The sequence below is a fragment of the Mycetomoellerius zeteki genome, unplaced genomic scaffold, assembly GCF_001594055.1.
Source record: "Mycetomoellerius zeteki isolate Tzet28-1 unplaced genomic scaffold, Tzet1.0 scaffold98, whole genome shotgun sequence".
In the NCBI taxonomy this organism is placed as follows: domain Eukaryota; kingdom Metazoa; phylum Arthropoda; class Insecta; order Hymenoptera; family Formicidae; genus Mycetomoellerius; species Mycetomoellerius zeteki.
In genome coordinates this window covers 1798558-1811733 of record NW_017258021.1, presented here as the reverse complement: position 1 = coordinate 1811733, position 13176 = coordinate 1798558, and the positions used below count along the sequence as shown (strand labels likewise).

The following is a 13176-nucleotide window of genomic DNA, read 5'->3' as shown; positions in this document are numbered from 1 at the left end:
TTATATATATACATATGTATAAGATTTGTTCATTATAGCTGCATTATTTATACTGTGTGTTTTATTTTCCTCTGTTTAACTTTATTATTATTATTATTATTATTATTATTAAGATTTGTGATACAATTACTAATTAATTAAAATTTTGTGAGATTAATTAAAATTTCCAGCTGATCAAAGACTTAAGTCATAATAATGTGATATTTTTAGTATATTTTAAATTAATTTTGGTCCTAAGACCTAAATTATGTATCAATAAAATTGTCATTTTAAAATGTTTTTTTTATTACTATGATAAGTACAAAGTAAAACTAACACTATGTTTATTTGGGTTTATTATAGCCCGTCTTTGTGTAATGTTGTTAAGAATATACAACTACTTCATTTTACATATAAAAGGTGCACGTGCAACGCAAAGGAAATATTGTCGAAATAATCATGTTAAAAATAGAAAATAAGTAGTATTTATTTCTATATGCTTACGTTTAAAATATAAGGAATAAATAATTATATTATGTATAATTATTTAACATATTTCATTTTTGTACAATTTTATTTTGTTATTTTATCTCGAAAAAGATTCGTATGTATTGTAGCGCTTATTGTTTTTCGGCTGCATTAGTCTTTTTTTTAAATGCATTATGTTATATTTTCTGCATTTAAAATGAAATAAGTATATGTATGTAGAGTTTATACCAAAATATATATATATATCTTAAGTTACAGATTTTTTTTACTGTCAGTATGTTTAAATATTGGGAAAAGAAAGAGGAAAGAAAAAAAATTTAAGCACAAAAAATTTGCCGCTAAAAGAAGTATTTCGTACTTCAAAATAAATTTGTTTCAAACTCAAAATTAGGTAGTTCAACCATAGAATAAATATATTTAGAATTGATAATATTTAATTTTAATTTAAAACAGCAATTTTTAGTATCATCCAAGTTTGATTATCCAGTAATTGTGAAAAAAATATATTTTTATTTATAAAATGCATAGCGCTATGAATTTTCAAAATTCGAGCAGCTGGAACTTGTTAATGAACGAAATTTCAATGAAAAAAAGGATTTCAAAGCTTAAAATCTTCACTTTCGAAAGATCACTTTGCCTTTTTAGTTTCTGCAAGTTTATTAATTTTGACATTTAGAAAACTACGAGTTGGACAAAATGGAAAATTTTCTTTTCACTTTGGCTGCGGTCCATTTGACGCTACAAACACTTCGAAGCGTTTGAGCGACCAATCAACAAAGAATTTTACGAATTGACTAATCAAAGAATGCTTCGAAGCGTTTGTAGCGTCAAGTGGACCGTAACTTTTGTGGGCTTGTTACGTGCCTAAAAACCTTGCTAAAATTTTCAAATTTCTAACGTCAAAGCTTAAAGTTTTTCCTACAAAATCGTTTTTAAAAAATATTTCTAAGATTTTTTGTCATTGCGGATTAAGTAAAAGAAGCATTTTGATATTGATTGCTCACAACCAAGTTAAAAATCATCATACCGTAAAGCTGGAAACAGGGATATAATATATAGGATATAATATCGAACTTATACCCCAGAGCTCTGATTGGACGGCTCGTTATTTCCTGTTGTCTGTGTCTATTGTATTTCCAGCTTAATTTTGAAAAAATGGATTTTTAAAGCTGAAATTTTATTCATATACAAAAGCGTTATTTCAAATATATTTGTATATACATACATTTGTACAAAAGCGTTCAAGCATTTTTGAAACGGGCGTTTTTCGCGCGCTGGCTGCCATTTTGAAAATAGTGTGGTGGCGCGCGAATCGTTCGCTCCGGAACAGTCAATTCTGGTCAATTCGGTGCAGTGTGTTGGCATTGTTGGCAGGCGTTGTCGCTCTCGCGCCGACGTAACGTCGAAACGCCGCGTTCTCGGTTTTGTCCGCATCGCCGCCACCGCCGCCGTCGGCCAATTGCGGGATCGTCCCGCTTCGCGAGGACGTGTCTTGGAAGACCAGTACGTACCGGAACGTTCGCGTGTTCCTGAGTCGTGTTCTCGAATTGCGAGTCGCGTTTCCGCGCGGCCGCTCACACGGCGTTCGTCCGTTCGTCGGTTCGTCGCTCGGTAGTTGCCAGTTCGGTTCGGCATAGTCCACGCCACGAGCAGGCTCGAATCGCGACACCCCTTCCCCTTTCCCCTCGCTCCGTCGAGGGTGCCGAGATAAAGGGGAGACGGAGATCATCGTGTTTGGTGATATCATGTAATTCACACCGCGTTTATAAAGTTCAACCGCGATCCGAAGAAGGAGGATTATCGATATTCGTCTGGCACGAATAATCAACTCATACATCCATACACACACACACACACACACACACACACGTACGGGCGTGTGTACAAGTCAAAGTGACATAGTTTGGTACGCTCGCGAGCTATTGTGCTTTGGTTAATAGAAATGTTGCCGCGTCGACTCATCGCGATGCACGGTGAGGACTCGTAGCGAGAACCGTCATCGTGCTTCTCTGCCATCGCCGTTCGTGAATTGAATGCTTATAGTCCACGTTGTCCCGACGTGATTCTCTCTCTCTCGGCGCGGCGACGCATCCCGTCGGTCCGGCCATTCTCGTCGCGCGATCGCCCCGTGGCAGAATCCCGTCTATCATCGCCTATTCGCGATCGCGATACCTCGGCGCGCGCGGAGCGCCAGGCCACAGGTAACGGACGTCACGCGAGTAAGATGATCAACATGGAAACGGACAAGATTATCGACGACGCGAACGCAAGTCTGCAGGTGAGTGTTGAAAGAACCACTCCGCCGAGTCTTCTCCCCTCGTCTCGCGCGCGAAAAAAAGGGGAAAAAGAGAGAAAATTACCGCCATCTTATTCACCCTCCAAACCGAATCGTCGGCACGTGTCCCGACTCCCCGTTCCGACGCCTCGTGATTTTTTGCTTCCGAGAACGTGAATAGGCACGTTTTTTAAATCAACAGGGAACTCCGCGTATCGGTCCCGTATCGAGGATTTGTCGTTTGGCATCCGTGACGATCGTCGCACCGACGGAGCTCCGTCTTTGCGTCACGATCGGCTGCCGTGCGGCGGAATCGCGTTTTCGGAATTATTTCTGTTCCGATCACGCTTCCCTTTACATTTTATCGCGTCTTCCGCGTTTAAAGGGAAACGAAGTTGCATTGTCGCTCGAGTTTCCGCAAAAAGTGGAAGGGGGAGACACCGCAACTTCGTTTCCCTTTAAACGCGGAAGACGCGTCGGCAACCACGGCAACGACGTGTTTCTGCATGTTTACACGCCGGTCGAAGGTGGAAGGAAGGTGGTAATAGGCTTGCCATCCGTCTTCTTTTCTCTGGACATTGTCGTTTTTTTTTTTAGAGCGTCCTAGATCGTCCGGAAGAATTCCAAAAACGTCCGAGATAATTGTAACATTGAGAAAAAATGATTCATTTGACTAAATTAATTGTTTATTTGACTAGTTTATGAATTATTGAAAAAGATGAATTAAATTTAACCGAGATACACTGAGAAAAAATTGTTTATTTGTATAGTTTTAAAGGATCGGAAAAAACCCAATTTTTCCAATTTTTCTGCGGATTTTTTTAGTTTTTTTCCCAAGGGTAGAAAAATTCATTTTGAAAAAATTCACGCGTAAAACCTACCACGTTTGCTTCTCGGTTCTTTCTGTAAAGAAAATAATTGCGTATGGAGTACACAGCGGAATAAGTTAACAGAAATTTTGAATTTGTATAAAAGATTGAGGTCACATAATGTATTCAATAAAACATACACTATTGCACCATTAATGTAAGAATTAAAAATATAGAGTCCAAACATCATGTTTATATGATAATAGTAGGTCTAGAAAATAATTTGGATTTAAACTGAATTCGTAACAAAATATTTGAAAATAAAAAACTACAAAGAGACACTTCAGGAGTTCATTAGACCGGAGTGTGACAAACTAGAGTTAAAAATTGTCTACTTAAACTTCGCCATGTATTAAAGGAAGGTTAGATTAGGTTTTACTATAAAAATAGAAGGATAAATAAAAAATTTTAATAAAAATAATGCTACATTCATAGATCGCATTAATTTTATAAAGGAATTTAAAAGTTACTTATTATGTCTTTTATATACTATACATAGTAAAAACAGCAATTTTTCGGAAAAAAAACCGAATTTTTTTCGTTTTTTTTCCCAACAATTTGAAAAAAGCGGCTTTTTTAAAAACTATATTTATTTGACTAGTTTATGAATTAGAAAAAGAACGTTAAAGAAAGAATTAAATTCAACCGAGATACACTGAGAACAAATTTTTTATTGTATTTAAGCCAAATATAATATGTTTGTCTTAAAAACATACATTCTTTAACGAAAGAAATAAAAACGAACTAAGTTAATTTAGTCAAATGAACCACTTTTTTCTCGGTGAATTGTCTAGAGTTCTAGAGAATCTTTTAAATATTTTGCTCTCTTCCCTTACTCTGTATTAGTTACAATCTACAGTAGATGTACACGGTTTTGCTAAAATATCCCAAAATTCAGCTAGATACAGATCTATATAATTATTAATATATTAACATTAACACGATGTGAGAATTATTATACATATAGACACAGCATGGTGTGTTAAATTCACACGTATATATTTTTTAGAATGTAAAAAAGATAATCTCGTTGTTATTTTGTGTGTAACGTCATACTCTCCGCAAGGATCTCCTTTCGAGGGACTTCCCCGTTCGAAGATCCTAGTTTAAATCTTACTTGATTTTTGGCACAAGCCTTTTATAGATCATGATTAATCGCAGTCGCGCGATAGTAGCTCGCGATGTGACGTACGCACCAGTAGGTATTACAAATGTTTTGACACTCATTAGATAGCCGTTTTCCTTCTTACGGTGCGGCATATCGCCGGACTGGTTTTCGTCTTGGTGAGAAAAAATAGCCAATTACTCTCAGTAACGCGGATGACTCTGCGGTTTATGTCTATACTTATTTATGTCGTAGTTTATTTAAATCGATTTAATGTTTTTCTTTTCTTCATGACAGAAACTTCCTGCCATGGAAAGATGACGATTTCTAATCGCGCTTTTCACGCACCTCTTGGCTTTTAATGTCTTCCTACGAGGCTCGAAGGTCCATCTTATATTTTATGATACCCGAGACGTTCTACCGTCTCCTGATAGAAGAATCATTCATTTTATATGCGCTTTTCGTACCTGTGTTTTTCTCCTTTCAACGGCTCTCCTTTCACATACCGAAACCAGGTAGATATTTATTTTTGAGGTAGACATGTGTATACAGGATGGCGAAATTGCTGAAACTAAATAGCTGTTATTTTAGCAACGAATAGAATGAAATGAATTAAGTGTTATACTATATAGGAAAAATTAATACTTATACTTCAAAAAAAACTTTTAAGTATGTAAAAATAAGTATTATAGTAAAAACTTAAAAATTACGTTGCATAGCTCAGTGACGTATATTTTCGAAATAATAATTATCTGAACTTTTGCGATAATTGAGACGCCTTGAAAACCGTTAAATGCATTTTTCATTAACAGTAATAACTGCAACAATTATGCCTTTGAAAAATTCTAGATAAATTTCTTTTTCATCGACATGATCATTTATATCAGGAACATACCAACCTGTATTACTGAGCCTTTCAGTTTTTTTATTACCTATTTACTTCTACAAGTCGATACATGCATTTTGCTAATAAAAATGACAGGTGTTTTGTATAGAAAAAATGTTAATTCATTTTATTGTGTTCATTTCATTCTGTACATACATATTTATTACAAAATAATAACTGTTTAATTTCAGCAACTTTCCGATTGTTATCCAAGGCTGTGTTCAAATTCCCACCCGAGTGTCATCCAGATATCACTCCATTCTTGTTATTTACCGAACGTTAAACAAGAATGACATGACACTCGGAGAACACCCAGGTGGGAATCCAAACACGCCTCTATATATCGAGATGAATATTTGGAATATACGTATATGTTCATTGGAAGTAGGGAATACTAGAGAGTGCAAGTGAAACAAGCAGATCTAGAAACGCAAGAGGAAATACACAGCTAGAGAACAAATAGATCCGACAATGTCTCGCGAGCAACACGTCACGTCGCGACACGTCCGATTAGCTGGAATCCGATTGTCCCGCGAATCAGGTCGTTGGAAAATCGATATTTCAGTTATAATCAATGTTTTGCCTCTGGCGTTCTTTACTTTCTTCGTTTCGATCTTGTCGTTGATTTATGACTTCATGGTGCGCACACTCTTATCTGCATTTGTCACTTTTCTTAATATTGACTTGTGCACTCGAGAAATGGACATGATCGAGTAAATATAACTCTTAACAGTTCCGAGTTATATTCGCTCGATCAATGTCTATTTCTAGCAATGTTTAACGTATAAATTAACTTTACTTTTCATCGTTTTTTTAAATCTAAGAATTAAAATAAGATAGAATAAATTGAATACCGAAATTAAAGTTAACTTACATTGGTATCAATGGACATAATTAATTATCTGCCTCGCATGAAATGAAATTCGTCCATTATGCGCGGACTGGCATGAGTCTTATCTATCTCACTTCGATTTAATTGTAATTCTGTCTATCATAAGAAGAAAACACGCACAGATATTCAATTTAACATCTTTCAAAAGTATTTCCCTCTATTGCTTTTAATACACAAAGAACATTAATTATTATTTATTTATTCATTTTAATCTTTGCGATTTAGGATGATGACTTCCGGTATACAATTTACATTTGTAGATTTACACATTTCCATCTTGCTTAATACGTCTAATTTATCAAATTTATCTATATATGTCAAATATCAACGAATCAAAACAAAAAACAAAACACACTGAATACTGAATATTGCACTGAAAGAGCAATTTTGCTGAAGAATCTAAAAATTTAGCTTATAGATACAGATCTGAAAAATAATTTTGCTGGACCATCAAAACAATTAAATAGGATTGATTATTAGAGTATCAAAATATTTTGCAACACCGCTCAATCATATTTAAGATTCCTGCAAAATTATTTTCAGATCTGTATCTAGTCAAATTTTTAGATTCTTTAGCAAAATTACTCTTTCAGTGTGAATATAAAATTATTAGCTAAATTTTTAAACTTCTTTTAATTAAAAATATTAAATTAAACCATGGATATTCTTTCCCTCCTATCCTATTCGAGAACATCAATTATTAAACGACATTTATTTCTTGCTTCGCTCGTCTCCCGGACGTCCGTTCGCGCGTCTCAATCCCATCGCTCGCTTCTCGCAATTTACGACAGATTGATTAGCGACCCAGCCACTCGTAATTAATCCATACAATGAAACAATGCTTCTATGTTGTTACGTTATTACACGTGCACGCGATAGCAGTTCGCGAGCGTGTGGACTGAGCCTCGATAATAGTCGTTATTCCGCGTAATTACGCATGTTAGTTGCAAAGCGACTCCGCACCGGAAGTGCACCTACGACTTCTTATCCCGCGCTCGGACGACGGTCCCTCCTACGCTCATTGCGCTCATAAATCATGTATCGCCCTAAACGAGCCAGCCTTGCACGCTCGCGTATTCTACCGCAATGGAAAAATACATGCTAGACTTCATTTTACTAACAGGGGAAAAAAATGATAGGAGAAGTGGCGAACAATTCGAATGATATTTATAACTAGTATTGAAATATTTCTTTTAAAGAGAATACGTTTAAAGAATAACATGTCGTCTTTATCAAATTTTTATTGAAACCAATTCAATATATGTACTATATGTAGAATAAATTTACAGAAGTCTATGAAAATCCATGACATTTTCAAAAAAATGTATCCAAAAATAGTCATCTTTATCAAAGATAAGAGACCCCTTTATTCTTGACTGTATGTGTCTTGTAATTTAGTGTGTTCCTTCGTAATTTCCGTATATGTCCGATAAACAACGAAAGCTATTTCAATGCACGCGGACGAACGCTTCCATTGTGTTATATTGCAAAAAAGAGAAAGAGAGGAACAGATCGTGATCCTTGAGCTAGAAGGTCGCGCGAATTTACCTACGTCAACATCCGAACATTGTTCGGCTGGTTAATGTGTGATACAAGTTGATATTCCAGCTCAGACACTTCAGTAATTCTATCGTCAAAACTATAAGGTAATTCGAGGGAATATGCCATAAGGGGGAAGACGCCACTTTATTTATATAGTTTTTTCATAGAACGCGCGTTGATTATACTGACTGTGCAAAAACGTGTGGCAAACAGTTGTACAGTTATCGGCTTAGATGAACATGTTCATACCAATGTCGATTGGAAAAGATTATACGAAATATGAAAAGGTAAGTCGTGAAACATGCTCCTTGTAATATTTGGTATGTTAATAGCTGTATGTCGATGCGTAAAACCGGACAAATAATATACGGTTTCAATCAGTGTTCCCTGGCGGTCATGTGGATGATATAGATTATAATTTGTAATATTCTTATATGCGTAAAAATTGCAATTGAATATTCCTCTTACATTGGGGATAAGATGACAGTAAATACAAAACACAATTTTTCCTGCTTGAAACAGTCATTAAAATGATTTTCTGAATTAAAATTTTGGATGCTTTATATAATCGAAATATTTTAAGTTAATGAAATGCTGTTTAAACGAGTAAAAGTATGTTCAACTTACTTCCTAAATTATTCTCTTTCATATTTCCTCAATTTATGTTTTATCATAACTTTATATGTTTTTATAGCTTAAATTCTTCATTACGGACTGCAAATAAGTAAAATATGCAAGTTTATATTGCATCGCATTATTTAATTGTTAGTAACATCTCTCGTAAGAGGTGGCATCTTACTCACACATGTAGGGGGAAGATGCCACTTTTGCAAGGTATGATATATCAATTTTTTCCAATAATACGGAATATTAAACGTTAAATTTATAAATTTGTGTAAATAAAGAAAGGTCTCTAGAATATTAATAATATTTTTTCGTAACTTAATTCAATAACATTAAGAAGTTATTCAAGAATAAAGGCTTAAGTGTGGCGTGTTCCCCCCAATTACCTTATATACATATACAATATTCTCTGCCATGTAAATTGAATGACTATGCAATATGGAAATTTAAGAACTCTTTTACCCTTTTGTTTATAACTAAGTACCTACTTTTTCAAGATTCATCGTGTCAATTATGTTAATTCGGGAATAGTTACTTAACTTTTTTTAACTAATGATTAATAGGATATTCTTACCTAATTAAAAGTCATTATTATTAATTTATTAGTCACTATTATTTATCTATTATACAATTTAATATCTGAGATCATTATATATATTGTATATATATATATATGTGTGTGTGTGTGTGTGTATTTATAAGATATAAATATTGTAATAGTAAATGTATATACACATATATACAATATGCTATTACAATATTTTTTTAAAAAGTAAAAATAAAGATAGAATTCTCGATTAGAGTAGGACTTTCGATCAATAAGAAAACTGCTATGACTAACTGTAAGTTTTATTTTCTCGCTGTTAAGATGTAAAAATCATAATAAGATGTAAAAACTCCAGGTGACTGATTTAAAAGTTTTTGTTGGCAAATAAAAGTTGTCTATTGAATATTATATGTCCTTTTCTATATTTTGAAGTACATAAAAATATATAATATATTTTGCAACAAATTTACAGACTTCAGAAAAAGGATCTTCTCTGTAAAAAAAAATCTATTTATTCGAAAGAAATTATTCAGCAACTTTAGAGGAGAGTTGTCAAATACGTACGTTAAAATACTGCTGACACTCACAAAACAAGACATATATAGTCTATTAAATTTTTGTTCATATTACTCGTTTCTTATTTATTTCATATTTTTGTTACTAAATGTTACTTATATTAAATAATAATATAAAATATTGATAAGATATGATTTAGGTGATCAGTCGCATTAGGCAACTTTGTCCTATTTCTACTTTTATCTCGAGTTGCAATAACAACGTATAGATGCTAATCTCGTGCTTTGTAGTTATTATTGTTTATTCTGGCTCAGTGACCCGTTGATGTTAATGAACTTTACGTCTCGTGAATTATCGAAAAAAGCACGTGATAACGTTAGCAAATTTCACCGTTTAGTCGGAATAGTTTAGATTTTTCCGTTGCTCATATCCTTCGACTTCCCATCCGACGAGACAGATATTTATTTGTATCATATCGGTGAGAGGTAATAAATAACCGGGAAGTCATGGCCTCTCGCCGGCGCTTTTGCGTAATGACGCATGTATGTAAAATCCACGTGTGTACGGCCACGACAGAAATGTCATGCAAGAGGAGTATTCCTTTTTAGGCGTATCTCTCGTATCGCTCGAGTCGGGATTTAAATTTTTTGTTACGAATATACTTTTGAATGCACGAAGCTTTTGTTACCTGCACTTTTGAACGCGCCAAACTTTTCCTGCTTACTTACATCTTTGGATGCGCAAAACTTTTGTTGCATGTACACTTTTGGACGTGCATTCCTTTTCAGGCAGCCACGTTCAGTCAAGTCGAGATAAAAGACAACCTCGAGAATATCGCGTCTGACCCTGAACTCGCGATACGGGATCACTAGCGAACTCGACACGATCGATCTTTTTATTTATCATGTTTAAACAATTTCTGTTTTCAAGAAAGATATTCGCAAATTGAAATTTGCGGTCTGAAGAAGAATAGTTTTTTTTTTATAACTTTTAACGCGTTAAATTCACAAGCAAAAATGTTCTATCGTGTCAAGTTTTTGAGAAAAATTAGTAAAATCTTTCAAAAACAGAAATATTTCGATTATTTTTTTAAATTTACTAATAATAAACCTGATATGCTCCAGATTTCGAGAAGGGTTCAAATTAAGGTTTGAACATTGTACTTTAAAATAAAAATTAATCTTTCATTGCAGACGCAGACATTGAACTTTTTTAGCGCCTTTCTGTTTTAGGAACAAGCGTATGTATAGCATAGGATAACATAGGATTGCATTTATCATAGGAAACTATAATAAGGTCAAAGAAAACCGTGAAAAGTGAGAAAATCATTTATTAATTTAAAATAAAATAAAATAATTATAAAATACCAATTCTAAATTTAAACTTTTTTTTTAAATCATTAAATATATAATTTTTTAATTATTTAAGGAAGTAAATATTTTTTATAATTTTTCAATTTTGCAGTGAACAAGTTGCAGAAAGCCATTAACAGACATAACTAAAAAGGAAAACTATAATATCTCTGGAAGTTCGATGATGCACTGTGAAAAATTCAATATATATTTTTTTAAGTACAATATTCAAACTTTAATTTAAGCTCTTTTTAAATAAGTTGTTTGTAATAAGTTTACTAATTACTAATTTTTAAAGATGTTTCAAGACGCGTTTTTTTTTGGATTTTTAATCTCATTTTTTCGAAAACCTGATGTGATATTTAGAATATTTTTTGCTTGCTAATTTGAATTCAGTGTGTCAAAGATTGTAAAAGAATACTTTTCTTTTCAAGAATGTAGCAAAAGAGTTAAAATTTATAACTCTGTTGTTCTCCTCGAGCTTGTTAAAATTTTGTTTCTAAATTACATTCGGCACAATGAGGAACGTGATTTCGACACAATCCCAATGATTCAATTCCTGTGAGATATTCGTGCTGCAGGTATTCGTTTTGCTCTGTTAAACCGAAAGGTTTAAAATATTGTAATAATTAACTTTTATCTGCTTAGGCATTTTTTCGGTTTCTTTTGAAAGAGAACTTGTCATAGTAAATTTGAGAACTTTCGATACCTGTTTTAGGGCAAGTAGTGTTTTAGGGATTTGGATAACTGTGCGATGAGTCCGACTATTGTTAATTTGAATGTTTCTTTTACGCTTTCTAACATCATGATGCATCCCGTCGGCATCTTTTAGACCTTCAGAAGTTGTCGACCTCTTTGTGCCAGAATAGACGAGCGAATATACGGGGCAAAAACTTGTTTTGTGATTCATTCTACGAAATCGTACATTTCGGTCTTGCGACATTACTTCCTCCTGTGAATGCATGTTCAAAGTATTTAAAAGATCAACGGAGTTTCGTCGGAACAGATCATGTGTGAGCAATTCATTTAGAATGTACTGCGGGCGTTATTGTGAATATAAACAGTTAAACGCGTCGTTTAAATTAAGCAGTGTAGAACTGAGAGAAAAGATATTGAAACCAAACGTACGAATGTTTTTAAAAAGGAAAAAGAAGGGAAGACCGGGGATAGTAGACTCATTTTTCAGTTTCGAATTTTTACAGACGAAATTAAGAGACTTGTCGAAAAAATGAATTCTACACCAGTTACTACATACATTTGACTATCTAATAATATTTTAATAATAAGGAAAAACTGATAATTACTACGAAAAAAATGCGTTTTTCTAATTCATTTCATCTGATTTAACTAGCCCCGGGACCGGAGTAAAATGACTGATGGTATGGAATAATTTGACTAACATTATTAAAATGAAGATTAATGTATATTTTAAGGTTTTGCTACATAATAACAAAACTTTTATAAAAATGTATTTTAAATACAAACATATTTATTATAAAATAAAAAATGTATAACTTTGTACTAAATGACAATTTATCTAATCCGAATCGTTATCCGAATTACAGTTATAACAAACATAATACGATAAATTACCCTTTATGCATTTAGAGTGCCCATACACGTGTTCACAAAATTATCCTTTTATTTTTAATATTTTAATTATTTTAGTGTGACCCTTTTAATTATTTTTATTGTTTTCGCATTACTATTATTATTTCTATTACACTAAAAAGTAATTTTACAAAAGAAAGAGGGATGTACGAACATGTATGGACATATTTCATATATGATTATACATGTTTATGAATATTTATGTATGTATGTATTTATACATATTCATGCATGAAAAATTTCTTATACATGTAATTTAATTATTATCTAATCTATCTATAAAAAAAGTTGATAGAGAATGATTGAGAACGATAGGATTTCTAACAATTTGTATCGTTTTCTATAAGTTTATATCATTTTCTACCGTTGACCTCGCGAGCATCACGATTGATCGGATATAAATCCTATCGTGTTTTATCGGATTTTGTAAGATTTATACAAGATTCCTATAAGATCTGATTCAAATTAGTGAATTTACGAACCAAATTT

General features: G+C 33.2%; 1 protein-coding gene across 1 annotated transcript in view; it reads left to right on the top strand.

The window, feature by feature from the left end:
• Positions 1-1900: 1900 nt before the first annotated feature.
• Positions 1901-13176, top strand: part of slmb (beta-transducin repeat containing E3 ubiquitin protein ligase slmb) — a 24214-nt gene continuing 12938 nt past the window's right edge. The window contains exon 1 of the mRNA XM_018460885.1: positions 1901-2746. Coding sequence (XP_018316387.1) covers positions 2693-2746 — 54 coding nt within the window. The 5' untranslated portion in view covers positions 1901-2692. The remainder of the gene's footprint in view (positions 2747-13176) is intronic.